The 27,017-nt window shown below is 47.7% G+C and overlaps 3 protein-coding genes across 15 annotated transcripts in view; 1 reads left to right on the top strand and 2 right to left on the bottom strand.

The window, feature by feature from the left end:
• CHCHD6 (coiled-coil-helix-coiled-coil-helix domain containing 6) overlaps positions 1–4,603 on the bottom strand; it is a 132,684-nt gene extending 128,081 nt beyond the window's left edge. For 4 of the 11 annotated variants that reach the window (XR_014886396.1, XR_014886397.1, XR_014886398.1 and 1 more), the window contains exons 1-4: positions 4,420–4,602; positions 3,497–3,626; positions 2,018–2,087; positions 1,442–1,586 (exon numbers count right to left, since the gene is read on the bottom strand). Coding sequence is in view for 4 of the 11 variants with exons in the window: in XM_085235981.1 (XP_085092107.1) it covers positions 1,442–1,586; positions 2,018–2,087; positions 3,497–3,626; positions 4,420–4,599 (525 nt within the window). In the remaining 7 variants the exon portion in view is untranslated. Of the gene's footprint in view, positions 1–1,441; positions 1,587–2,017; positions 2,088–3,496; positions 3,627–4,419 lie in introns of all 11 variants that reach the window. The other 7 variants (XR_014886399.1, XR_014886400.1, XM_085235983.1 and 4 more) reach the window with 3 other exon arrangements.
• A 591-nt stretch (positions 4,604–5,194) lies between these two features.
• Positions 5,195–21,087, bottom strand: TPRA1 (transmembrane protein adipocyte associated 1). 3 transcript variants are annotated; one of them, XM_085235977.1, is made up of 11 exons: positions 20,845–21,085; positions 16,676–16,878; positions 16,404–16,536; positions 14,549–14,635; positions 12,924–12,996; positions 11,866–11,945; positions 10,620–10,730; positions 10,159–10,219; positions 9,647–9,749; positions 8,950–9,030; positions 5,195–7,931 (listed from the first exon to the last, which is right to left on the bottom strand). In XM_085235977.1, exons 2-11 carry the CDS (start codon positions 16,852–16,854, stop codon positions 7,697–7,699), a joined length of 1,143 nt encoding a protein of 380 aa, XP_085092103.1. In that variant the 5' UTR covers positions 16,855–16,878; positions 20,845–21,085; the 3' UTR covers positions 5,195–7,696. The 3 variants fall into 3 exon arrangements, with proteins under 3 accessions (XP_085092103.1, XP_085092104.1, XP_085092105.1); XM_085235978.1 differs by lacking the exon at positions 20,845–21,085 and adding an exon at positions 17,885–19,364; XM_085235979.1 differs by lacking the exon at positions 8,950–9,030 and having other exon boundaries at positions 20,845–21,087.
• Positions 21,088–21,153: 66 nt separating this feature from the next.
• LOC104913184 (uncharacterized) lies at positions 21,154–26,824 on the top strand. Its single transcript, XM_010718648.4, has 10 exons — positions 21,154–23,590; positions 23,695–23,810; positions 24,133–24,224; positions 24,316–24,414; positions 24,671–24,795; positions 24,987–25,149; positions 25,241–25,347; positions 25,566–25,679; positions 25,831–25,949; positions 26,048–26,824. Exons 2-10 carry the CDS (start codon positions 23,726–23,728, stop codon positions 26,791–26,793), a joined length of 1,650 nt encoding a protein of 549 aa, XP_010716950.2. The 5' UTR covers positions 21,154–23,590; positions 23,695–23,725; the 3' UTR covers positions 26,794–26,824.
• Positions 26,825–27,017: the final 193 nt, after the last annotated feature.

Raw genomic sequence — 27,017 nt, 5'->3', positions numbered from 1 at the left:
AGCCTGCCTCAGACATCGCTATCCTAAAGCTCAGCAAGCAGGCGGACTTCTCATGGTTAGGGCACGATCTGGCAAGCAAGTTTCCAGCTATACCTGGGAGAGCAACCTCAGAGCCCTACAAACACAGCCACGTGCTACAGGTTACCACAGAAGGCATTGATGGGCCCAAACCCACAAATGAATACATTCACAGACCTAACAATTTTTAATCAAAGTCTCTATGCCTCGGAATGGCAGAAGTTGCCTCAGAAGGGTACACAGGTGGGAAGCACTGCTTTATGGCTGTGCGCTCCCATGCACCCCAGAAGCATCTGCCATAGGTTACTGTCAGAAATGAGCTACTGCCAGAAGGGCCTTCTGTCCAAACCATTATATAGTTATTTTCACTTAAATTTTATTTACTCAGCCCCCAATATTATTATTAAGCTTGATGATCATTGAGGTCCTTTCCAACCTAAGACATTCTGATTGTAACTTCAAAATGCTTCACAGCAAAAATCACACACCTGGGTAAGCCGTGCCTATTTGCTATTCAGCACACAGAAAAAACACGCTCACAAAGATTCTTCAGTTCAATCAAGTGCAAGCAAGAGATCAGTAGGACAGAACATGAAGACAACAAACATTGCTCAAGTCTGTCCCCTCTCTCTTCCTAAGCTGTCCTTTCAGTATGCACTAGGCTAAGAGAATTATTCTTAGCCCAGTTTTCTCAGCATCACAGTTTATACAAACAGGCAGTTTGACCTCAAGTGCTGGTGGCACAGCCCCACCTTGCTGTCACACCTCATCCCACTGCAAGTCCAGAAGAAGTGGCAGTTCCAGTAAGACTGTATTGTGTACAGGCAGTACAGCATTGGCATAGTAATCAACATTACTATGTATTGAACAAGTATTTAATAGAACACAACATAAAATGGTATCAAGTGAGCATTAAGCATTAATACTTAATGTAAAATACCTGGTTTTGTTACCAGGATGTAAATATCCAATTTTTTTTTTTTTTTTTTTAATTGTGTACTTGCACAACCATAATCCAGGAACAGAAAGCAAAGTTTTATGACAAGTCAGATCAGCAGAGTTTAAAAGCATACATTTGTTTCATACACTTGCCAGTTTAAAAGAACACACTGTCTCAGACAACAAGCCCATGCACACAAAGCACACTGACCATTCATCCTTCTTCCCCCATAGGTCAGGCTGCCCTCAGCACAGTCATTGCTTGTGCCATTCCCTGCAAGCCTGGCCTTAGAATCACTGAGAGACAACTGGTGCAGCTTGCTGACTAAACTCTAAGCCAAGGAGTAGAGTTATGAGGAGACAAGCATTTCTGACTAAAGCAGTTTCTAAACTCAACATACAAGTGGCATTTAATGAACCCCTTCAAGTAGAGTGATTCCAGTCTGTTCCACATGGGAATATAGTGGAAGTTGTTGTTACTCACCAGCTGAGCTGCTCTCTTCCTCTCTTCATTGGTGCTGTTCCTTTCCCGCTGAAGGGCAGTACCCAGCATCTCACCAGCTGCTTCCCTTTCTCTTTTGGCCAGCCGGAGCAGCTCCTCTTGAACCAGGGCCTGCTCCTGCTCATACCTGTAGGAGTGCCAAAGACAAACAGAAAGAAGGTGATCAGCTGACTTCTGGCAACAGGGTCATGGCTTAGCATGGACAATCCAAAAACCCAAATGCATAATCAGTTTGGCACACAGCCTGCTCACAGTCCCTCCATTATCAGCAGAAATTCAAAAGTCCAACAAACTTCAAGCATGACCTGCAGTTTGCACTGACAAACAGCCCAGGCAAAAACAGCAAACTGAGCTGCTCCATATAAGCTTATATTTCAGTTATATTTAGCTCTATTAAGTACTTAATTATCACCTAAAAATTGTGATAATAGAAAGTAGTTAGCTAAATAAACAGATACTGCTTTGGACAAGATGAAAGGATGCACCACAATGAGAGGAGTTAGCTTATCTCACAGCATAAAAGGAGTAAACTATCCTTTTCCCCAAACTTCACCTCACCTCCTGTATAATTCCTGCTCTGCAACTGTAGCCTTCTGACCAGTGTTACTTGCTGTTGGTGGCTGGATTCCTAGAAAGAAAGAAAGAACAAAACTGACAACTGCAATACAAAACACAGCCTGAATTATTTGATGAGAATACTTAATACATGTTATCCCATCAAGACAATACATAATAATCCTTAGGAATTGTTAAGAAAACTCAAATCTGATGGAATTAGACTTCGTGAAAGAAAGAGATACTGACAGCATAGTCTTCAGCAAGGCACACTGAACCAAGTACACTACACAACTGTCTAGGCAAGGATGTTACTCACAGACACTGAAACATATTTATTTTATAATATTTATATATATTTATATCTATACTGAAACATACGCATAGCTTTAGTTCCATTTTCTAGTTGTTTCTTCTAGCTCTATTAAGTCTTCCTACTTTCCTTGTAATTAGAGATTAACTTATTTGATGGAGTTCATCCGTAAAATTGACACCACTTCCAGAAAAGATGTAGGCTAACAGCAAACAGATCTCTAACAGCAAAGGCCTGGTTCATTTTAGTTTGTATGCCTTAAATCCATGCTGATAAAGTTTATCAACAAAGTATATTTGTGAATCAGCAGAAGTCAAATCATCTTCTGAACCGTAAAGAAAGTCAAATTCAGAAATCATGCTCTCACCATTCGCTTGACGTATCATGTAACCTGTGTTTAGTCTACTCTTCCCCTCCAAGAACAAACATTTCCAGAGAACAAAAAGCAGCATCTCCCCACCCATCCATCATATACTTCCTGTGCATAGAAAAGGGACAGTAAAACAATTTTCAAGAAACACAAGATAACATAAAAAAAAATTACTGCCTTGCTTATTGTGTGTTTGTCTGAAATTCTACGCTCACAAAGTCATACAAGTTTCTTAATACATCTGAGAACGATGGCATTCTAAAGACAAAACAAAAGGATCTATAAAAACAAGTTGCCTTACTTAAGATCCCACAACAGCAGAACTAGAACCACAGCATTTCAGTGGCTCTTCTCAGGATACATTCATGCTATATAACGTGAACAGAAGTGCTAAGCAGCATGCTGTTCTGCTCAGGAAGCAGCAAAATTGCTTCTGACGCGTTAGTTGGCAACACCAGGTAAAGTATTTGCAGGTAGATCGACAGTCATGCACAGAAAAAAGACTGGAACTCACCCAGGTGGTGAAGGGACTCTCTAGCTATATAGCACTCCGTCATAGGAAGCAGCCTAGGTCCAAGAGATGCTCTCCCTTCAGTGGCTGGCCCTTATATGAGCCCAGGGAGATTCCACCCTGCGTCCACCCCTTCTGGTCTCATGGTGACCACAGGTGCAAACAATTTGCCTGTGCTCCCTGGGCCAGCTGCACCCCTTCACCAGGTGCTCATCATCAGTTCAAACCCTGACCTAACAGTTCCCCTACAGGTGTCAAATCAGTAGACCCGACAGAAACCAGCAATACCTGTAGGAGATTTGGGTTTCCCTTCTGCAGCTGTTGAAAATGGAGCTGTACCACTGGATAAGTGGGGTGACTTCTGGTTGTCCCTTTTACTTTGAGATTCTTTCATCCGATTCACTACATCTTCAGTGAGCTAAAACACACACACACAAGAAAGCAATTAATCAAGTTAGTTAACTAAGCACTTACTGTACGTATATTTCAGGATAAAAGCATTTAATTTGTTAGCTTTTAAGCTGCTCCAAAACCAGAATAGTTCAGTTGGAAGGGACCAAAGACATTTGACCCAACCGCATGAACACTCGAGGACTAACCAAAAGTTAAAGCACATTACTGAGGGCATTATCCCAGTGCCTCCTGAACACTGACAGGGGTGAGGCACCAATCACCTTGCTAGGAAGCTTAACCGCGCTTACAGTGAGGGAGCTCTGCTGCTCTCCTCACGAGACGTGGCATTAGAGGCCGTACAGGAGTCCCAAAAAGATTGCAGCCAGCGCCTTTCTTCCATCCACCGAGCAGGTGGCCATAGCAGAAAACCGGCAATAAAACTTCCAGCCTACAGACACACTAAGAGCCACACCTGCCCAATTTCGACCTGAAAGGCAGCATAGATATCTCAAAATAATCCCGGTCCATAGAAATACAGTGCGAACGAGGAGCGGGTGGAAAGGAAGAACCCGGAGCAGCGCCCTTTGGAGGCGAACGCAACAGAACGCAGCCTTCGCACTCAGCTCGCGGGCAGAGCGCCCATCACCCAGGAACGGCGTCCAAAGGCACACAGAAATACAGCGGCCGTGGGCACACGGCAGCTCGGCGCGGAGTCGCACCGCACACACGGGGCGCTGAGATGGGCGCAGGCCGGCCCGGGGTTGCCGCGTCCTCCCGAGCAAAGCCGTTCCCGGGCCCGGCGCCCCGCAGCGCCTCACCCTGATGCCCTGCAGCACCCGGACTTGCTCCCGTTCGTCCAGCCCGAAGGACACCTTCCTGCCGCCGTGGCTGCTCTCGCTGCCCCCCATGCCGGCGGGGCGGCCGCTTGGGACGCCTCTCCCCCAGTGCCGAGCGGCGCCTCCTCTTTGCCGGCGCCCGCCAACATCGCGAGCTCCCATTGGCGGGTGGCTCAGGGGCGGCCAATCGCGTGGCGCCGTGCTGACGGCGGGCCGCGGGGCACCATGGGAGCTGTGGTCCGGCGGCGGGGACGTCCGAGCGTGTCCTGCGCGAACACGGAATATGCGGAGCTCCCTGCTCCGCCTGGTCCTACCGCATCGTCCTGCAAGCGGCGGACGTTTGTGTAATACCTTGGCGACTTTTCACAGTGCTGGAGTTCTCAAGAGTACAGCGTGACAGAGCAGCGTCAGCTGTTGGCACTGAAAAAGCCCATCACCATTCATCCCAAAGCCCAGAACGCAGTCTTGTGCTGCCTCCACACAGGCTTTTTCCTAAGGAAGAAACACTGCTTACAGCAGAGCCCCCAGTGCTGGAGACACGTGGGTACAGCAGGATCTAGTTACGGAGAACAAAGGCTTCCTCAACTGCTTATACCTGAACACCGCTCTTTGCACACTGATCTGCTGTCCTAGGCTTCCAAGAAGGGAAAAATCTGTCTCTTGCAAAAAGGCACCATGTAACTCCATTAATATCTGCTGAGCTCGTTGTTTTTTAATTCTCCATAACACAGATCATTTAAGAAAGAAAGTATAGCCATTTATGCCAAACATCATTGTATTTCTTTATTTTACAAACAAAAATATACATTTATTCTATATTTAGACTCTTTACACACCCCCCCACACACACAACACACTTCTGCTCAAGGCCTGCTGTGAACACAGCCCAAAGCCTAATATACATAGAAATACACCAGAAGGAAGGTCAGTCCATGACCTAGCACAGAAGCTCCCCAGCAACATGGGAAGCTCCAGAAATACTGGAGTCCTGCTGGCAAAGGACAGTATGGACACACTGACCACCTGCACAGGTGATCTGCTTAGACATTCAAATCTTTCAGACCTGTCCAAGGCCAACAGACGCCAGGGAAGCTCTGCAGGTTTCCCCACGCTTTCTAACAGCAGCTCAGGATCGGAGCCACAGCAAGGGCAGCCACAGGGCAATTCAGGCACCACATCATCCATCCCTTTTACAAATAAAATGTGGCTGATGCAGATTCACAGCAAGAAAAAGGAGGAGCACAGAACACTTCTCTAACGTGGCAAGGACTGACTTGGCCAGGCCAGTTGCTTGTCCACCCCCTCTATAGTCATTACAGCAGGGGAAATGTGAAAGGCTCGACACTCCAGCTCTCGTACATGGAAGTTTTTTCTTCACTTGATAAGACTAAAAAAGTTTTGTGGAATTTTAAAAAAATTATTATTAAAGGTGTCAATGCTACCCAGAAGCCTGCAGGGCAAAGTCCCCAGGCTGCAGAACTGAGAAGCTGCGTTGCTCATTAATGAAATAAAAGATAAGTGAAGGGCCTGCATAGTTTTGGCAACTGACAGGAACCTTGTGTTCTTATCTAAACTGTGTCTTTCCCTACAGTGGGAAATGCATTCGCTGCATACACTCATGATTCTAAACTGATACCTCCATGCTGCACCCCGCATGATGATTTCCCAAGAACTCTTACCCCAGTATTCTTTTTCAGGAACAGCAGTGAGCTGGGGCAAGAGATGCACAGTGCTGAAATGTTTCAAATTTCCTCTCTTTCCACTATTTCTAATGGGAAGATGCTATCGCCTACAACAGATCTCCATCTACCCAGATGACTCAGGTAGGTTCCTCCAAAGCTGACTTCTCCAAAGCTAGAAGAATAAACCTCTTCATCCTTGGACAGCACAGTCTGTCTCAGAAACCAGTTTATTGCAGCTATCAGCTTAACAGTCCCTGAATTGGAACAAACTGTCTTGGAACTGCACGTCAAATAGGTCTGACAACAGTCCCTATTCCAGTGTGGAAGAGACTAAGTAGTTCCAGATAGCTTTTAAGTGAACCACACTTCACATGCCCATAAGTATTTTCAATGTATCAAGATGAAAAGCCTATTAAGGTCATTAGAAGTCCAAGGATCTGAACTGTAACAGAAAAGGACACTGCCACAGCAGTTGTACCAGAGCATCCACCTCCCACCCAACATAGAACACCAGCCAATTCGATCTGAAGATGCCTGTGGTGGTTGAGAACTCCCAGTCACTAGATACTGACAGCTCAGATTCATCAGCTTCTACTCTGCCTCAGGCATCTGAACATCTCTGAAGCCTTCATCAGCAGAGACAGCCTCTTCCTTCATAGCCCTCTCCATGACCCCGCCATGAAGCATGGTGCAGATGTAACACACACCTACTGTACATGCTGTGTTCTTGAAACTTCACCCCGCTTCAGTGCTGTTATTGAGATATTCCTGTGAGCTCAGATGAACAGCAGTGCAGCCTCCACAGACTGTTTCACAACTACTTCAGCTCAGCTGGGCAGCAGCTGCCTGTCCTGCCTCCCTATTGTTCTGTCAGCTCACACAGGTGCTGTGAGATACCAGCTGTGCTTCCCAGAACAGCCCTAGGATACATTGGGTAACTCATTTCTCTTCACACCTCTTTTCTCCTTCCTACACACTCAGAACACAATCCTTTTAACTCCTAACAATTGCAATTCACAGTTTTCATTAGCATTGGCTGAAACCAGAGATGAGTCCAACTGAGCAGCTTTGCCATTTTATACATATCTATTGCCACCTATCCATGGTTGTGATAAGATCCAGACAACTGTGCTGCCTGAGAAAGCCCAGGAACACAAACTTTGGTTTAAACCACCAAACTCCCTCTATATGTGCAGAACACACAGTCAAATAAACAGCTTCTGAATGACATTTCCCTTAGTTGGCAGACAAGTGCTGTCAGTCATTGAAAAGCAGGAGGTGCCAGTCAGGCCTGTCCTTCTGGGCCATATTCACATCTGGAACGCAAAGAATCAGGAAGGTTCAATGTTTATAGGCTTATGAACAGGACTGTTCTAGATTGTTCTAGGCAGTGATGGGAAATACTCTCTCCAAAAAGGCTGCCAACTTAGTTCCATGATAGGTTTCAGAAATCCTAAGGAAAAGAGGAAAGCCACAGCAGATAGCGATGAACAGATTTCCAGTGGATATCCTAACATCCTCAGTATCAGAGAGTTTATAAGGGAAAAGAGGCATCAGGTGCAGGGGGGAGCCCTGCCTTAGGCATTGATCGCTTTCCAACGATCACTGTCTATGCTGTTGATGCTGCCCACATGATACGGCATAGAGGCCACGTCATCCAGGTAGGCTGTGGTATCAATCTGAGTGCTTGAGTAGAACCCAGAATCCATTCCTTCCTTCTTGGCAACAGCATAAGCATGGGGTAGGTGCACATCCACGTCTTCAGGTTCATCCACCTGACACTTGTAGGAGAACAGGATCTTCGGCTCAGACCTAGAGTCATTAAGGATTTAAAATACATGTTTAAGCAAAGTATCTCATAACAGCCACTTACCCTTAAGTGAAACTCAATGGCACTGAAACAACGTGTATTTAAGTATTAAAGAACTTTTCATATTGCTTTCAGTCTGGATATAGTCATAGTGGAATAACTGTCATGGAACAATGCTAAATGTAGCTTTGGACTGGGCCACCTAGGGGAAATAAAACCAGCAGTCCTGACATTGGTGTCATAAGCATGTTCTCCTCTTCCTGAGTTCTGAATTACTGAGAGCAGCATCCAGGCATCACAAGCAAACAACAAAAAGATTCTATTTCTCATTCTATCTGTGTGCAACAGGAAAATCAAAATACAAACACTTGCAAATCAGCACTTTCCATCTCTACCTCCAGATACTGTTCTGATTTCAGAAGACTGCAGAAACATTTTGATATTTTAGGAGTACTTTCTATTCTTAGTTATTCTAAAGCCTGATTGACGTCTCCCGTTCAAGGACAATAAAACCTACAGCTTCCACCAAAGCACTTCCTACCAACATGCTTCCCCCCTAAGTGGCCACACGGCGGCACACCCAACACAGTAATCAACACTGGACCGAGCTTTCAGCTGGTGACTCGGCCCTTGTATAGGAACCCCGAGCCAAGGGGCTATTTAACCAGTAAACCTCCTAAAAACCCACTTGGAGCCAGCTTAATCTGTCAGGACTCAGTCTCTCATTAACCATTTAGTTACTGACCTCAGCAGCAGAACTTTGCACAAATAGGATGTAGACACTGAAGTGACAGAGAGAGGTGCTTCAGGGAAATACAACTATTGGCTCTTCCTCGTACACAAGGGAGTCTCGGATAGAAGTGGCCAGTGCAGGACCACACAAGAAAGTCAGTAAGCCAGGAATGAAACAGTGGCTCCCTAAAAGGCATTCCAGTCATTGCCTTTATTCTACAGATGAAAAACAATCTGGCACAGATCAAATAACTATAGATACTCTCTAAACCCGTTCTTGCTACTCACCCAAAGAAGCCTTTCAGGAATGCCACGTAGATGAGAGGTGCGAAGAAGCTGAAGTAAAGGAATGTAGTAGCATCAACACAGCTGTCGAAAGCAAAAGGGAAGATGAAGGTATTTAGGACTCAGACAATACAGCTGGATAACCCCAGCCAAATCCACCCAGAAGAAATGATTCTATTTCCCTCAAGAGCAGGCAAGCAGAGCACAACATTTTGTGCTAAACAAATCTGATGCAAACTAACAGACATTGCTGTGAACATGTCATTGCTCCTGGACACTCTGAGAGGGAACCACATCACATCCCAGGATCTGATTCAAAGGAAAGTCTCAGTGCTCCCAGTTTTGACTCATGGAAAATGACTGATCCTGCAGAATGAGACTCCAGATATGACTAAAAAGTATCTGTTATTTCTAGCAAACAGACTATTTACTCGCATATTATCTAAGAAACAAGCCAGTGATCAGGCTTCAGTGGACTTGCATTGTCACTCCTGTTCACCACCTCAAGACCACTGTGGAACATGCAGCTCCAAAGACCCCCACAAATGTGAGTTTCCAGACTTTTTTTTTTTCCATGAAACAAACAATAGCTTTATTCCTCCTTAGGAACACTGCAGAAGTTTGTTTTCTTGAGACATTGTTGAAGAACACAAATGCAACATTAGAAAGCAGACTGTAGATCCTTCCCCAACATACATACCACAGTCCTTCTATGATATCCACACAGAGAAGGGCACTGCCCAAACCCTGCACCAGATTCAGCACTGCCAGGATCCCAGCATAAACATAAAAACTCTTCCTGGCTGTGAGAAAGACACGGACATAAAGATGAAGCTCAACCTCATAAGCACCAGCACAGTGCAAACAGTAGGTTCTGTTCAATAGAGACAGCAAACCCAATGTAAGCATCTCAGCATCTTGGTTGCTTATAAACTCTTATCAGTTAAGACCAAATTTCTCTCTCCATGCTGCTAAGACTGACAGGTATAAAGGGATAAACATATCCTCCTGCATGTGTATGCATGCAAACACAGAAAATGACTTCTGAAAGCATGGCAACACATGCAAAGACATGGTAGACAAAGAATTCCACAGCTGAGACAGAAGGATGTATCCATAGCACAGCCACATACAGGAACCTCTTACTCCCCTCACTTATTTTTTATCCTTGTGCTTCCCCACTTACACGTGGAACACACTACAGTCACTTACAAGGCAGAGAAATCCGGTCTTTAAGAGGAGTTTTTGGAAGAATCACCACAAAGGAATAGACCTGTTGGGACAAAAAAAAAAAAAAAAAAAAAGATTGTTCTGTGGCTCAGAAAGCCTGGTACGGGCAGAATATTGCATCATGAACCTCCTAGGTGCCTCATGTTAGTGGGACAGGCCTCCATTATTAAACCCAGTGCACATGTGAGAGCTCCACACTTCACCTCATCAGCACAGCTAGTCACTGAGAAACAGGGAGCGAGGAACACCTGAATTCAACTGAGATTCAGCTATTGCAGTTTACACCTTTATTGGTTCAGCTTCACTGCCTCAAGAAAAGCATCAATACTGCACTACACATCAGGCAGGAAGGGCCCAGGACCTTATATTCAAATCATCCTCCTTGTCCCATTCAGAAAATAAAAACAGACTGTCAAAGTGCTTAATACATGCCTCATACTCACCAGAAAGAAGAAACAAGAGCTGGCAAGCCAGAAGTGTCTCCCTCCATGGCCATAGATGTTAAAGTCTTCAGCTGAGAGGTGAGCATCAGGGTACAGGATTTCCAAGGTCCCCTAGGAGAGAAATGGCACCATCACAATACTGTTATAGTCAGCATCTTCATTACAGTGGCTGTCTGGATAAAAGAGACTACGCTCAAAGTTCAAATGAAAGTTGCCTCTGCCACCTGCAACACAATTTTTGCCCTGCTTAGGCTAAGTTATGTTCACCCAGAAGAGGAAGAAACAAAAAACACGAGGGGAACAAAGTGGCAAGAATGAGTATCTAAAGGAAAACAGTATCAGATATTCCAGAAAAAGAGACAGAGCGAAAGGAGGAGAGTGGACACAGCCCTCTGTTTCAAACAGTTTCATTCCAATCTTCAAAGCACACCTTCCCTGCTGTATCCAGAACATAAATGCCTGCGTTTGTGTAACAGCTGGGAAAGGAGACTGTCTCCTTCATTTAAATCTCTGAAAAACAGTTAAGAACAGAACCTACCATACAGACAGTGGAGCAAGAAAAACACTTCTAAGCATCACTGAACCCAGATCCAGTATATCAGGTGTTTGAGCTGTAGGTGCCCAAGTGTCACGCGGTAATGACCAGCTCACTGCCACTGCACACAAGGGCCTGAGCACCAAACAACTGTCTGTTATTCTGGTACTGCCTCAAATACAGGCACAAGGCTGACCACTTATGTATTAATGAATAGAACAACACCAGACACACACTGCATTGTCCAGAGAGATGGACTGAGCTAATAAACGGAGCTAGCAAGCCAGCTGCTAGTTTGAAGGGAAGCAAGAGCTCTCAGCTCAAAAGAAGGAGACAAGCAGCACAGTGCTCAGCCTGACGAGCACACTTGGGCTGTCCCCATCTAGTTTGCATTGCACTTGAAGCTAAACTCAAAATTTGTGGCACACATGAGAAATTCTAACTCTTATTCCAAGATTTGTTGGACAAAGCTATCCATCTAAATTTCCTCCTTATTTCTTGATGCTGGCTGAGCCATTCACACCATGAAGAGAACAGTGTGATATGGTCTAGTGTATACTTTGGGGATCCCATACACTACCTCAAGAATCCCATCTTTCCCCACAACCTAGTTAGTCCAAAGAGCAAAGCTGCTACTTTTCCCCACATTCCAGGCAGGAGCCCCACAGCTGACTTCAAGCAAATTAACCTCTTCTGCTCTAACGTACTCACCTGGGTGACAGAATATGCTAGAGACAGCACTGTAGTGATTGCCAGAACACGCTTCACACTCGACTTGCTCTCCAGATGACCTGGAATTAAGGAACACAGGTTGAATCAGGATGTGCTAAAAATCAGTTCACCCCAAAACAAATATAATAAAGCATCTGCATTTCCAGAGGCCCTCAAAGGAAGGTTGAAGCTCACTTAATCCTTGTTAACTGCTTCCACTTGGAGAGCTGATCCTTTTAAACACAAAACCTGTAACACAATAGGTTTTAACTTGGTTTCCTCCTGCCCACACTAATATACAGAAAATAAACAAGTTCTTTCATTGGGGCTATGAGGCCAAAAAAAAAAAAAAAAAAGCAGGAACAACTCCATTACCAGCTACACAGACAGACTGCAGTTTCTTTTCAGGAAAAACAGTGATGAGAGACTGGGTTAGAGGAGGAAAAGCCTAACAATCTAGAAATATTTACACTGGGACATGATGGAGCAATCAATCTCCAAAAGCTCCTTTCAACCTAAATTACTTTATGACCTCACAAAAGTGGAAAGAACCAGTGTTCATGTCTCAATTGCAGACACGGCAGAGACACCTACTAAATCCCCTCTCCCCCACAGCAAGATGTGCTCCAGATAGCATTTCCACTCATACAACTGAATGCAGAGTGACAAAGGTACAGATAAATGAATGGAATGAAGCCAGGATAGAATAAACATAAACAATGGCGAGGTGATAGAAGTATCCTCAAACACAACTATCTTAAATAAGATGTGTTTTATGCAAAGATCAGACAGCTGATCTCTGTATAAAGGTCTTCTTCACATGTTGCACACTCCTTCACCACATGCAAAACAAATAAAGCACAAATAAACCCTGAAACTGCACAAATTGCAGAACCGTAAATGTAACCAGGCTTTCAACTGTTACTAACAAACTGTCCAGTTTGTCTGCTGTCTTTATTCTAGAGGCTCCTTAATGCACACACTTACAGATGTGGTCTCTGAGGAAAGGAAGGGAATAGGAAACATTCATAGCACTCAGCAAACCTCCTGACACTTACCAAAGGCAAGGCCCAGAATCACCACACTCAGCTCAATCGCCAGAAGGAAGAACCTTGTGATCTCCCACAGGATCTGAGGTATAAAGAAACCAGACAAACATGATTAGAAGGAGCCAGGAACCAGTTACAAGTTAATACAGAAAATTCTGTTCTCTATCCCTGAGGATGGCTGCCTCTGAGTGGAGCAGGCTGTTTCCACAAATCTTCCTCATGCTTTGTAGGATGTTTATTTTACACTTGCCTCAAGCTCTGACCTTGCCTGGACAGAACAATTGTGAGAGCAAACAGCATGCCTGCAGGGACACAATGTGGCCATAGTCTGCCATACTTACAAATCTGTCTCTTACCATAGATGTGCATTTTTTTGCTGTACTACCAAAAAGCAGCAACACAAAATTATCTTAAAGCTATAACATCAAACAGTGCCAATTCCTATAGTAGTAAATTCTAAAGTAAAGACTGAATAAGACATGTCCTCCTTCAAAGACAGTGGGGTCCCCAAATTCAAAGAATATTCAACCCTGCATTTAAATAGTTTCCAGTTTGTCATTTTCATTCCCATACTTTATTTGCTGAAACAAGACCAGATAAAGAGCAGATCAAGTGACTGTCCAGAAAGTCATGCAATAAAGCAATGTCAAACCTGGGTACAAAAACCCAGATTCTGGCTTATTAATCCTTTTTCTCCAAGTTCCCAATAGCACTGTTTTGAAAATACACAGATAAGAGGCAAGTGATAAGATGCTTTTAACACAATAGGAACAGGTAAATAAGAAAAAGAAAAAATAGGAAAGGCTTCTGCAGGAAAAAATTAACATAGTGTCTTTCTGCACTTCTCAGCAATTGTACTTTGCAGCAGTACCAGCAGAGCTGAGAAAAACCACCTCTGGTCTCTTTTCCATTATTCAAGTCCTGGACTTCTGTCTGTTCAACAGAGGTGAGCGAAAACGCTACAAACATCCGGCCACACATAACAAGCAGTGCCTTAAAGTGCTCTGGCAGGTAACATTAAAGGGAAAACCAAAACAACCTTACAGATCCTCAACAATAAAGGCAGAAGATTCATATTCTGCAGGTGGCTCTTCTCCCTCCAGCACCTCAAGATCAGCAGAGCTTTTTGTCTTAGGTAACACTGTTGCAACTCATGACTACAAAGGAAGAGCACACACAAGCCTATTTCCTGTTAGTTCAGGGTTCACCCTGCGCTCAGAGTAACTGCGAGGACATTCAGCTATCAGTTCAAAAAGGAAAAGTAGTTTTATTTGCTTTCAATACAAGAAAGTTCAGCATTTTTCCAAGAGCCCTTCAAACAGAGCAAGAGCATCAAAAGCCACACTGTGCCTATCCACTAAAGGTATCTGAATGTTTGTTCAGCTCTCGCAAGGCAGAGCTTTCTATCTCTGCAACAGGAAAGCTTTACCACCATTTGTGTGTCTAAACTAGGAAGTCCATTGTTTTACAGTCTTAGAGGTTGTGACTGCTTAGATACAGCCAGCGGAACAGGATTTCATAGTAAACAACTATGAGTACTGCAAATAAGAACACATTCTTCTTGCAAGCAAATAATGGGAAGCTGTAGCAAAACACCAGAACTACACAAAGCAGAGCCTCAGAACTGTACCTACCTTATCAGCAACTGTGGCAGCATCAGAGGCACTCACAGTCATGGAGACAACAGCACGGGCAATACCAACTAGAGCCACCACAAACACCTACATGAAAAAAGTAGCAAAGAAGAGCTCAAGTCAAAAGGCACATACGCAGTAGTGATCGGATACCTTTTTGGAATTCTATTTCCAGGTCAGCTTTGAAGCCTGATAATGTGCACTGAGGACTTTAAATAACACATTTGAGTTAATTTCCCAAAGGCTTGTCAGGTACAGAAATACTGGCTTAGAGTTTACGAAGGTGCACATTTCTTCAGCTATCAGATTAAACACTCCCTTACAACGATGCTCTTACAGTCATTCTCCTCACCTTTCAGGTCACTGGAGGCAATCAGATGAGAAATACACCTCTCCAAATTAGAAGATCAAGTACTTGGTATGACTGAATAACCCAACCCCATCAGATAACAGAAGCCACTTTATACCAACTACCACATTTCAGATCTGTGATAAAGCTGAAATCCACACAGTTGGTTTTTCTTCCCCACTCAACACTGACAATGCTCAGGAATGCAGAAGATAAGGGAATGCAGATAGCTGCTTTAAAGCATCTTAGCCTACTGCACAGTGCAGTATTAAGGTACCAGCTCATACCATTTAAGCATGACAGCATGACAGCACAGAGCTCAGCAAGGCTAATCCACCAGTTGCTGTGCTGCCACAGCCATACTGTGCAATTAAGAGCTCAGTTGGACGCATCTACCCTCTGCTGGGCAGACCTACTCTGAGAAAACAGATTTTCCCAGATACAATTCTCCAAGCTACAGGTTAGATATACTAATGATGAAGGTATGAAACAGTCATATCTAACACAGAATGAAAAGCACAATCTGATTTCAAGATGGATGAAATCAACCAATAAGCCATCTACAGCAGAATGCTTCCTCCTTAGAGAAAAAGGAGATGCAAACAGCTCAAAGAATAACAATGTGACATTCCCTTCTTGGGTGGAAAACTTAGGCAAAACACTGATGAGAAAAGAAGGGTCCTACAGAATTCATTTCTGAGTTGTTGCTGCTCCAGAACCAAAAGGGTGTTTTACTCTAAACAGAGAGAGAATCTTACAAAGCTATCAGCTTAGCTTTAATCACTGACTCCACAAGAAAGCATTCCTTCAGAATGTGACAAACAACTGCCTGAGAGGAAATCCTCACTGAACATACTTATCCTCATTTCCAAAAAACATAATCCAGAAGATCAAACTGACTGAAAAGCACTTTTCTCTAAGACTGTTTCATCACTTTCTACTTCTCACGCTGTTTTGAAAGAGCCAACAGCAGTCAGCTCACTTTTTCTTCCCTGTGGTTTCTGAGGAGTTTTGTTTCTCAAAGACTTTGAACTTTTTATTGACCTTCCCCGTATAACTGGAGATGTAAAAGACGACTTAAATCCAGAAAGGAAACTGCTAGTAGTATTTTTTTGTATTTTTTGTAGCAGTTGTGTATGGAGCTGTTCGTTATTTTTCAGTGGTTCACATCCATTATCTCACTGAGTTCATGTTTTTGTCTCATGTGACTTAATGCAAGAAACAAGGAAAATACAAGATGCTGGATTCCAAGACAACGACAAACAAAAGAAAGCGTGCAGGGAAAAAAAAATAACCATAGAAAAAAATCCACCATATCTAGATATGGACATTACCAGAAGCTGAAAAATAGAGTTCAAACAGCAAAAAGTCTATGCCTGGTAGTACACCTTCAAATGTTAGACTCGGACTAGGCTCTCTCTCTCTCTGCTGGTTCAGTGATACTTTTCAAGAGTGGTAATAAAAAACACTCCGTCAATCAGTTCAAAAGCACACAGCAGTACTCACTAGTATGTAGAATGTAGTGAAGATAGGGCTGGAAGTGACCCGGATTTTGGCCCTGGCAGAGGGCAGCTTCCAGAGAAGAAACATAAAGAAAAGCACATTGGGAACCAGGAGCAAAAGATCCCAGTAGCGGACTCTGCAAAAAGTAAATAAAAAAGTTTTGTCCTGTTCTGCAGCATCTAGAAGGCCAGGTACCGGCCCAGCCCCTGCTCACCCAAACACCAAGAAAGCAAGAATCCCAGAGTCAGACTGTGATCCCATTTTGTCTTTCTCACCTGGACTTCCCAATGTCCTCATAAAGCAACAGCAGGCATTTGTGAGGCACCGTGACGTTCGTGCCATTGATTGCTTGCGCTGTCGTTGGAGACAAAGTTGTCACATTATCCAGCGCTGTCACCAGGGCAGTAGAGCGTGTGATGTTGTCAGACAAGGAGAATCTCATCATGGACATCATGGACTGGAATATCCTGCCTCCTTGCTAGTTCGGGTCAAATGTGGCACGGGACAACAGCAGCAGAGAAAAGAGAACATTAAATCAGTTGTGAGTCAGAGTTAAAAAAGCATATCCCTTCCATTAGGCCCCCACACAACTGCTTCCTGCTTGTTACAGCAAATTATTATAATCAGAAAGACTGCATTACACAACAGAATAACACCTGCCTTCACTCTGCACACAGCCATTAGGGTAGACAGTATAAAATCAGTATCTTGTATCAGAGTAAAATGCACCTTCAAAACAGTGATTACTTGAGCCTTGGCAGATTGATAGAATAAATCAAAACTCAGCAGCAATATATGGCATCATCAGACAGATTTAAATCCTGCTGCATCAGAGCATCAATTATTCTAGATCCCAAGCCCAAGAAGTCAACACATTAATTTCTACAAAAGTAAAGTGAAGGCTCATAACTAAAACCCATTGCTGTTACCAATCCCACAGTCAGAGCCCCACATACTTTTACCTATAGGGACTGTATGTAACCATATTCAGAAATCAACATCGAAAAAGCCAAAAAAATCAGCATTTTTCTCTCCGCAAGACACCAGAACTATTCTGATTTTAAGCAGACCAGTAAAGACATGTCAAGTTGGCATCTTCCTATAACCCTACTAGCATAGGGTTCTCCATCTTCTTCACACCCCCCTATCCAGGTCACATTGCACTTCTCAGACACCGATCGGCACCTGGATGCACACTGGGAGTTCACAAACCCAGACCCAGAAGCTGTCGCTACCTGATGTGTTTTTCTTCAGGTTGAACTCTCAGGCACCAAAGAGCTCTGAACTCAAAACGAATTGTGGTGCTTAGCTTGTTTGCCTGCCCTGTCTTAGCCCTCTCCAGGCACCTGAAAAAGGACAAGAGAGAGCTTCCCATTCTCCTAATGAGGTGCTTCTGAATTGCCTGCCCTGAGAGAACATTCTTATCTTTTCTGCCATCTGTCCACCCCCAGGCACTACACTGCTGTATTATTAGCTGTCCTTACAGAAGACGAAGAGCAACTCTGTTCTCCATTAAACTCCACATGCTTCGTGCCCAGTGGCTTTGTAAATGTTGTAGCAGTGTAAGTAACAGCTGCAGTTTCTCTGTTGATTCCATGGTCACCTTAGAAGCTTGGATGAATGCTGGCTTACTGTAGAGCAGGATTAGAGTTTGACTAGTAAACTTACTCCTGATTCAGTGTGTCACCTTGTGCAGATCCTCCCCCTTCTTACCCTAAAGTAGCAACTCTCACTGCTAAATACACTTGACCAGCAGTGCGCTGAAGGAAAGGTCCCATCACATCCCCCTGCACCCTCCAGGGACATGGCTGCAGATGACACAGATTGAAACATCTCTACCAACTGCCATCCCAAAAATGCACATAGCCAGAGACAGCACTGCGTGCTGCGGTCAATCCAGGATTCATCTTAAAAGAAAAGATCTCCCCCCTGTCTGAATTTAACCCTGGCTGGCATAGCAAAACCAACAGCCTCGATGCCAGGAATCAGCAGGTCATTTCCCTGGTATGTATGGGATGACTCACAGGTCAGAAAGAACAAGCAGCACAGCCCTGTGCCACCTCTGGAGCTTTCAGAGCTCAGTAGCACCTTCCCCACAAACTGCTCAGGTCTCCAGGGCACAGAGTTTTCTTCAAAGGCTGAGATTTGTCTTAAGTTTTCTGAGGACAGGGGGTACCCATGCCTCTCCCAGCTAACAAACCCTCCCTTTGATTCACCCATGTTGACAGATACTCACTGGGATGAGATTCTCTTGTGCAACTGCCATATGCTGTACTGCACAAGAGATGTCATTAAATAAACACACAGACCTGGAAAGATCAGCTTTGTGCTGAGATGGTAAGATCTGTGCCAAACGATCTTAGTTCTAGTGGGGGTTCCAGCAAACCACCTCTACACTGCAGAACTCCCCAGAAGTGTCTTCTTTCCTCCAGTAACTCACTCCTCTGACACCACTGAGGATTTCCTGTAAATAACTTTGCTTCATTCTTTTCTTCTGAAACATTTTCACTGATCTTTGCATCTCAGTAGCAGCAAAGACAAATACATTCATATTTACCAATGGAGAAGAATTTTTTATTTCTTCCAAAATTTAAAAATGCTGGGAAAGGATAGAGAAAACTCACAGAGCATGGGTAGAATTACATCAGCTGTGAACCATCACACCTCTAACTGCTACTGGGACAAAGAATTTGACCTGGGAAATCCCAGTGAAAAGGGTTTGATTATAAAGCTGCAGACCTACATGGAAAAATAAACATGTTCTCAGAAAAAGAACAAGGAGACTCCAACCTTTTTCCCTAGAATCCATCACTATCACACAACAGCAGTGAGCTGCTGATAAGGAGAGGAGTTGGCCACATGCAACAGTCAGCCCCAGTCACAAGGTTTCAAAGGGCAAAGCAGAATTGAGATTACCTCCATGCCAGGCTGCTCACTATGGCCTGGTGTTAGTATCCTACAAAGGCAGAGCAGCAAAATGCCCAACATGCTACAAAAGGGCAGCCAGAGCCATCAGTCTGACAGCACACTTCATGCTTTTCTCATAGCCAAAGACTACAAAGAGGATGTTGAGAACTGCTCTGTTCTGGTTGAGGCCACCAGCAACAAACCCACGGCAATGGCACTGGGAACTGATGCCAGGGAAACAGTTAGGCTTCATCACACCCAGCATCACTGCTCCCCGCTGCACTTTCCAACCCATGCCCCAACTCATCTGAACAAACCCGGTCAGATGAGCATAGCCCAGGGATCACTCACCACACCCTGCCCAGAGCCGCCAGCTCAGCCCACACAGAAGAGCTGAAGCCACCCCACAGCCACACATCAGCACCCCACACCCCAACCCAGCCTTCCTTCTGACAGACAGCCTGAACTACCATACACTAGAAAATAAAAGGAAAAAAAGAGTTTGCTATGTTACAGCTGAAGTGAGCCTGATGTGGCTGAGCAGTGTTTCTCTGCCCAGGCACTGAGACACAGCGGAGGGAGCTCAGCTGCACCTCCTGGCCAGGCAGCTGCCTCTTAGCAAAGGGATTCTGCTTTTTGGTTCAGGACACATAGTGTAACCAATGAAAACTGAGGCTCAGGTTACCAACAGTTATCTGCAGTCTCAAAACTCAACCTCATAGAGGTAGTCACACATCTACCAAAGTTCCAGGTTTAATAAAACTGATTGTTTTCCTTCTTTTTGAAAACAGCATCGGAAAGCACAGACCACATCAGGGCTGGTACTGCTCCCTACGATTCTGGATGTGAGTGACAGAGAGCTGCACTTAGCAGATTCCTGCTTAAATGAAAGCATTACTCCAACAGGTTACATAGCTTTAAAGGAGAAAGGGAAACCTTTTTTCTTCACTCCCCTTTAAAGACAGTTGTTCAGATCTCCCCCTAGATCAAAGCCATCCACATTGCACTCTCAAACAAACAGGTGGCACGTCTGTCCTGACAGGACGCAACTCCCTTCTCTCAAACTTTCATTATCGCTTCTGCTTGAGGACGAAACTCTAAAAGAGAGGAACTACAACGCTAAAAAAAAGCATCAAAAGCACCAGTAACCCAAACAGGACAGAACGCCAAGCTCGGGAGCAAGCCAGGGAACACGATACGCTAGGTTTCCCGCTCTTCTTCTAGGCAGAGGAACGAAAGGAGCAGCACGGGAACACTTCACACGAACAAGAAAAGACCACCGCTGTAAGAGCAGCTGAAGGCAGCAGAGCGCTCCAAAGCGCCCCGAGCGACGCAGCCCCGGGCACAGGCCGTGAGCACAGCGCGGCGCCGAGGCCCGAGCCTGGCCGGGACAGCAGGGAGGCGACCAGGAAAAGGAAGACGGAACCTAACGCCCCGCGCCAGGCCCCCGCGCCGCCTCAGAGGACCGCAGCTAGGCCCGGGCCGCGTCCCCACAACCTCCCCTCAACCTCCCCTCCGCCGCCCGACCCGCTCCTACCCGCCGCAGGATGCAGCCCGCCCGGCCCGGCCTTCCCGCAGGCGGCGCTCAGTCACAGGGGCCCAAACCCGCCATGCCAGGCCCGGCACCGCCGCTCCGCTCGGCCGGGGAGCGCCGCGCAGCAAGGCGGACAGGCGGCCGTATAAGACAGGAGCAGCAAAGCACCGCCTTTCCAGCTGAGCTCAGTAGATCTACTCAAACAGGAGCCCCCAAAACAGCCCAACCCAGACAGTCGAAGAGGCGGAAAGAAATCGGGGCGCCGGCCTATGGGAAGCGGCGGGAGGCGGGGCTCGGCGGCGGGCGGCCGCCATTTAAGGGGTCGCGGTGCGCACCGGGCCTTTGTAATGAGGGGTAGAGCAGTGTGGGGTGTCGAGCTGCCTGCTCGGGGCCGGCGTCGGCCCGCTGCTCTGATGGAGCTGAGGCGTTGTGCTTGGACCGTGCTGTTAGAACAATGTCTGGAGAAACCGGCTCTCTACATGTCCCGTCTCTTTTGTCGTTGCTCGTGTTAATGTATTGCGAAGTTTTAGTCCTGGCTGTTTGCAGGTCTGTGCTCTGACAGTCAGCAGGTACAACATCTGAGTTACAGCAGGGGCACCTCTGCTCAAGAAGAAGCTGAATATTCTGGCTAAAATATCTCCAGGAATGGAAGATATGTCTTCTTGCCTTTACACCAAGGCTTTAACTAATGGCATGTGTGGCCTCCCACATGGCTGTGGGCTGAAGGGTTTTGCTTCCCAATTCACCTGTTTGTTCCACCTGACTTCTCTGAGGGTGCAGCCCAGCAGATGTAAAAGCTGCCTCTCAAACAGAAGAATGCTCTGTGCCATTTCTCCAGCCCTGTGCATAAAGGTGGCAGGGTTCGCTCAATGGGTCCCTGCTGTGTCACAGGTGGAAGCAAGACAAAGGGTGACACTTAACAGCCTTGGTAGAACCCTGAGGGCACTGGGGAGAGCTGTCACTTGGTGTTTTACCTGTTGCACTGTTGTCTTTTGGCACTGAAGCCTCACCTGACTGCAGGTGTGGTTTCTAAAATAGTGTTATGCTCTCCTGTCACCAAATTCCACTTTTATATGAAACCTGTCTCTCTAAAATACTTTTCAGCTTATCAGCCTACAGGACTGCTGATATGACAGAATATTACTTCCCATCATAAACTGTGTGGCTATACAACTGCAGAGGAACTACAGAGACAGATGTGCACAAATTATTTCAAAGCCCCTCTGCCAACCTGCTGATGTCTACTGCAAGCCTTGAATCTGCACCACAGGACATGCAATAGTCTGTACTCCAGTGTCTGCCCTCTCTATGAGGAGGGGAGCTCAGTCCCCAGTGCTCCTCCAACACTTTGCAAAATCCTGGTGGTATGCTTTGACAGTCAACATGCAGCTGCATTCACCCCCGGGACTTGCACAGAACACAGGGTAGCTGTCAGGAAATAAATAGGGGAGGCATTATTTTTGGAGTGACCTACCTAAATTTCTAGTAATTCAATACCCACATGCTGATGATAAGGACTTGCTAACACAAAATACTAATGATGAGTAAAAGATGCGAGTGGTGCTCCAGAGGAGTCCGGGCTGAGGGCAGTGGGGAAGAAGCGTTGATCTGCTTGAGGGCCCTACAGAGGGATGGGAATGGCTGCATGGGGGGATGGGCTGAGCACAATCGGATGAGGCCCAAAAAGACCAAGTGCTGACTGCTGCTCTTTGGTCATGATAGCCCCAGGCAACACCAGCAGCACCGTGCCCAGGTGCCCAAGAAGGCCAAGGACATCCTGGTTTGTAGCAGAAATGGTGCAGCCAGCAGGAGCAGTGAGGTAATCGTGCCCCTGTAGACAGCACTGGTGAGGCCGCACCTCAAGTGCTGTATTCTGTTCCAGGCCCCTCACTACAAGAAAGACATGGAGGCCCTGCAGTGTGTCCGTGGGCACACAAGGGCAGTGGGGAAGGAAAAGGTCTGGAACAAAAGTCCCATGAGGAGCGGCGGAGTGAACTGGGATTGTTGAGTCCAGAGGAGGCCCAGGGGAGGCCTCACCACTCCGTATAACTCCCTGAATGGAGATTGTAGCGAGGTGGGGGTCAGCCTCTTCTCCCAGGTAACAGCGATGGGACGAGAGGGAATGGCCTCAAGTTGAGCCAGGGGAGGTCCCCGTTGGATATTAGGAAGAACATCTTTGCTGAAAGAGCGGTCGGGCACTGGCACAGCTGCCCGGGAGCTGGGGGAGTCAGCGTCCACGGAGGTGTTCCTGAACCATGGGGATGTGGCACTGAGGGATGTGGGCAGCTGGGGGGTGTGGGTGGTGGGACTTGGTGATCTTAGAGGTCTTTGGCAACCATAGATTCTGTGATTCTATGAATCAAGTCATTTATTGTAATGAGAGGTAATCAGCAGCAAACAACCAAAAAGTAAAGCCTCAAGAACATCATGGAAACACGTAAGCGCTTGATTTGGGATACTGATGGAGCAACAGGCCCGGTAGCGTTCAGGTGGGCCCAGGAGAGTGGACATGTCACCCAGTGCCTTCAGCAGCACCAACACGCTGGGTTCCAGCAGGGCTGCATCTGGCACCGGGCCCCTCACCCTGCGCTGGCTGCAAGAGCCGCCGCCCTCTTGCTTGGGTGCCCTCAGTCCCTGTGAGGTGTGATGGCGTCACAGAGAGTGGCACAGAACAGCTGTTATGACACACAGGGCATGGAGCAGAGCTAAGGCTGCGGGACTCAGGCTGAGTTCAGTGCGACCTGGTGAGGTGAGTGGGGAAGAAGGGGCTCCCTGAGGCTGCCGAGCGAGGAGGGTTCCCCAGCGCTCGGGGGCCTGAGCTGTGAACTCAGCCTCATCCCGCTTCTCCCATAGGTTGGCACGCAGAGGACAAAGCCCAGCAGTGATGGGACAGAGACTCTGCAAGTGGTTTCCGTCAATACGCACAGTGTGCGTGGAGACGCAGGAGGGCACCGGCTCGAGGGAGCCAGGTGAGAGCAAAGTATCCCTGCATGCAGCTCCCCGCCACCGAGCAGAGGGGTGCTGGGGGTCTGCCTGTGGTGGAGAGGGGAGGCAGGGGCATGCAGGGTCTCCGCAGCATCCGCAGGCAGGATCCCACCACTCCCTGGCCAGGAGGGCCACGGTTGGGCTGTGGCTGCCTGCTAGTACCGCTGGGCCTGCAGTGCCCCTTCCCCTCCACGGCCTCCGGCCCTGCCTCTCAGCTGTCATGGCTGGCACAGAGCAGTCCCTAGGAGAGCCCCAGGGGCACTTGGCCCCTCAAGGCGCTCACTGCTGTTACTCTCTCCTCTCCAGCATGCGTGCTGTGTGGCCGAGTGGATGATGACTCCAGCATCCTTGGGCACAAGGAAGAGCACAGTGGAGTCTATTTCCATATGTATTGTTTGGTGAGTTCCCACGTGGCTCCTGACACCTTCCTCCAACCAGTGATTCCTTCCTTTCTGCCCTAACAAGATTATGGTCTTTCCTCTTGTACAGAAAACTGCCAATAATCTCCGTCTACCAGGAACAGATAACAACAGAGCAAGGTTTTATTTAGAAGACCTGATATGTGCAGTGGGGCAGGCAGAGCAGAAGGTGAGCACTGGACCAGAACAGGGAGCTTTGTGCCAGGACAGGCACGGCTTGCTTAGCCTGGTCAGAAGAAAGCAATCCTAGCCTTTCCAACCAGCTCCAGGAGAAATTCTTGCTCTTGCAGACAAGCCCCGTTCACCGGGCAGCTCTGCAGAGTGCCACCCAGCCCTGCCCCCATCCTGTGCCCTCCCCAGAGGTGCGGGGCCCACTGCGTAGGCCCTGAGCCTGCTGCTGATGGGGGCTGCTCTGCTCTTTCCAGCTCTGCTTTGTTTGTGGCAAGAAGGGGGCCTTCATCACCTGCATGGAGCCGGGCTGTGACCACAGCTTCCATCTCCCCTGTGCCTCAGAGGGTGAATGCATCACCCAGTACTTTGGAGAGTTCAGGTAAGGGCTGCCAGGTGCTGCCTGTGAGCCTCCAACCTCTCCTGTCAGCATCAGCCAAAGAAGCGAGGAACACATTGTGACACCTCCCAGCAGCCTGACACAGTCAGAGCCAAGGCCTGGGGCTCGTTCCTGTTCCTCTACCCTCCTCTCAGCACTTCTCACCTTGCCCATCCCTCCCATCTTCCCCCCAGGTCCTTCTGCTGGGAGCACCGCCCGCAGCAGGCAGTGGAGGCAGTGCCAGCACAGGACACAACCTGCGTCATCTGCATGGACCCCGTGAGTGACAGCAGATCGTACAGCACCATGGTGTGCCCATCTTGCCAACACGCCTGGTTCCACCGGGCATGTGTCCAGGTAGAAGCACTCTCCTCGCCCCATGGGAATGGTCAGTGCTCAGCAGCACCAGGCCCAGCTCACACTCACGTTGCTTGTGTTTCTGCTGCAGGAACAGGCCCTGTGCGCCGGGATTTACTGCTTCCAGTGCCCCCTCTGCAGAGACAAGGACTGTTTTAGTACAGACATGCTCACTTTGGGGATCCGAATCCCATTCAGGTTGGTGTCTTTCAGCCAGCTCTTGAGATGTGAGGGCACAAGAGCTGTCCTTGGCAAGGGACTGCACTGGCAGGCCTGGCCTTGTACAGCCATTAACATGGGCCTCAGCATCATTGGGAAGCTGGAACTGGGCATAGAGCGGAGTGGGAGGGATGCCATGGATCAGTTTTAGTCCTGGGGCAGTGAGTGATCATCACATTCCCTCTCTCCTCTGGCAGAAGACCAACATGGGAGGACAGCGATGCCTATGCATCCCTGGGAGCTAGGCACCAGCGCTGTGATGCCAGTGACTGCCTTAATCCACACGGCAGGGATTTGGCAGAGGAAGAAGGGTGAGTTACCTCAGCAGCCTTCTGGGGCTCAGTGTAGGATCCCAGCCTCACCACAGGCTGGGGGAGCACAGACTGAGCACCAGAGCTGTGCTGGACACTCCCTGGCTCAGATCACTTTGTCCTCACGGCCACAACCCGTTGGTTTCCCCAGGCCATGGGAGTTGCTTCTCTGCAGCTCCTGTGCTGCAGAAGGGACTCATCGGCGCTGTTCCTACCTTAGTCACAGCACAGCCGAGTGGGAGTGCAACACCTGTGTTGGAGAGGGCATCGGTAAGAGGCAAAAGTCCCTCTGGCCCAGGAGGGATAGGAGCCTGTAACACCCCAGTGCTATAGATCAATCCCGCTCACCATCCTGCCTCCCCTTACAGACTCCAACACAAATTTGGACAGCGCTGGCCTGAGCACCATCACCCAGCAGGAACCGGGGCCATCCCGAGGCTCAAGCACCTCCAGCCAGGCACCATCAGGGTCAGCTGATTGCTCCCGTGTGCCTGAGAGCAGCGGCCGGTCCAGCCAGCGCAGGATGGACCGGAGGAGAGCCCGCCCGCATTTACACCAGGATGAGAATACTTACAATCAGCCCCAAGGACGCCGTGGGAGCTGCCGTAATGCTGCCCCGATTGCTGAGAGCAGCTCCCTAAACTCTGCCAGCCGTAGGACATCAGAGTCCTCGAGGCAGCCCCCAGAACTTTGCTGCAGCCGCAGGTGCAGACAGGAACAGCGGGCCCGGACACGAAGCCGCTCTCCATTGGAGCGCCGGGCCCCAGATTCTCCAAGCCAGCCCAAAACATGCTGTGGGAGCAGACGGGCACCAATACCAAGTGCCGAGAGCTGCACCCACAGCTACACCACACTGAGAGCACCGCAGTCCTCGGGGGATTCCACAGCGGCTGATGGAAGCCGGCCCCAGCAGCCAAGGCGGGCGCGGACTCGAAGCCGCTCCCCTCTTGACCATCGGGCTGCAGAGATCCACAGCCAGCCCCGAAGATGCCACAGGAGCCGGTCCCCAGGTAGCGAGGGCCACCCCAGGGGCGAAGCTGCTCCCAGGTTCCACGTCAGGGGGCCCAGAACATCAACAGCCGGCCCTAATGATGCAATAGAAACAGTCATGTAAAAGCTCCATTTGCTGTCATCAGAATCCATAAAAAATCCACAATAAAACTTAGAGTTCCATCATGCCACTGTCGGTTTCATTCTTCTTCTCTGCCTTTCCAAAGGTGGGCAGCTTTAGGGGCCGCAACCACAGGGATCTCTTCCTCCCAGCACCCAACCCATTCCTTCCTCCTCATGGCCCGGTTCAGGCTGAGCTGGGTTCTGGCCCCGACACCAGCAGGGCGC

Source organism: Meleagris gallopavo, chromosome 14, assembly GCF_905368555.1.
Source record: "Meleagris gallopavo chromosome 14, MGAL_WU_HG_1.1, whole genome shotgun sequence".
Taxonomy (NCBI): Eukaryota; Metazoa; Chordata; class Aves; order Galliformes; family Phasianidae; genus Meleagris; species Meleagris gallopavo.
This window is presented reverse-complemented; position numbering and strand designations above follow the sequence as displayed.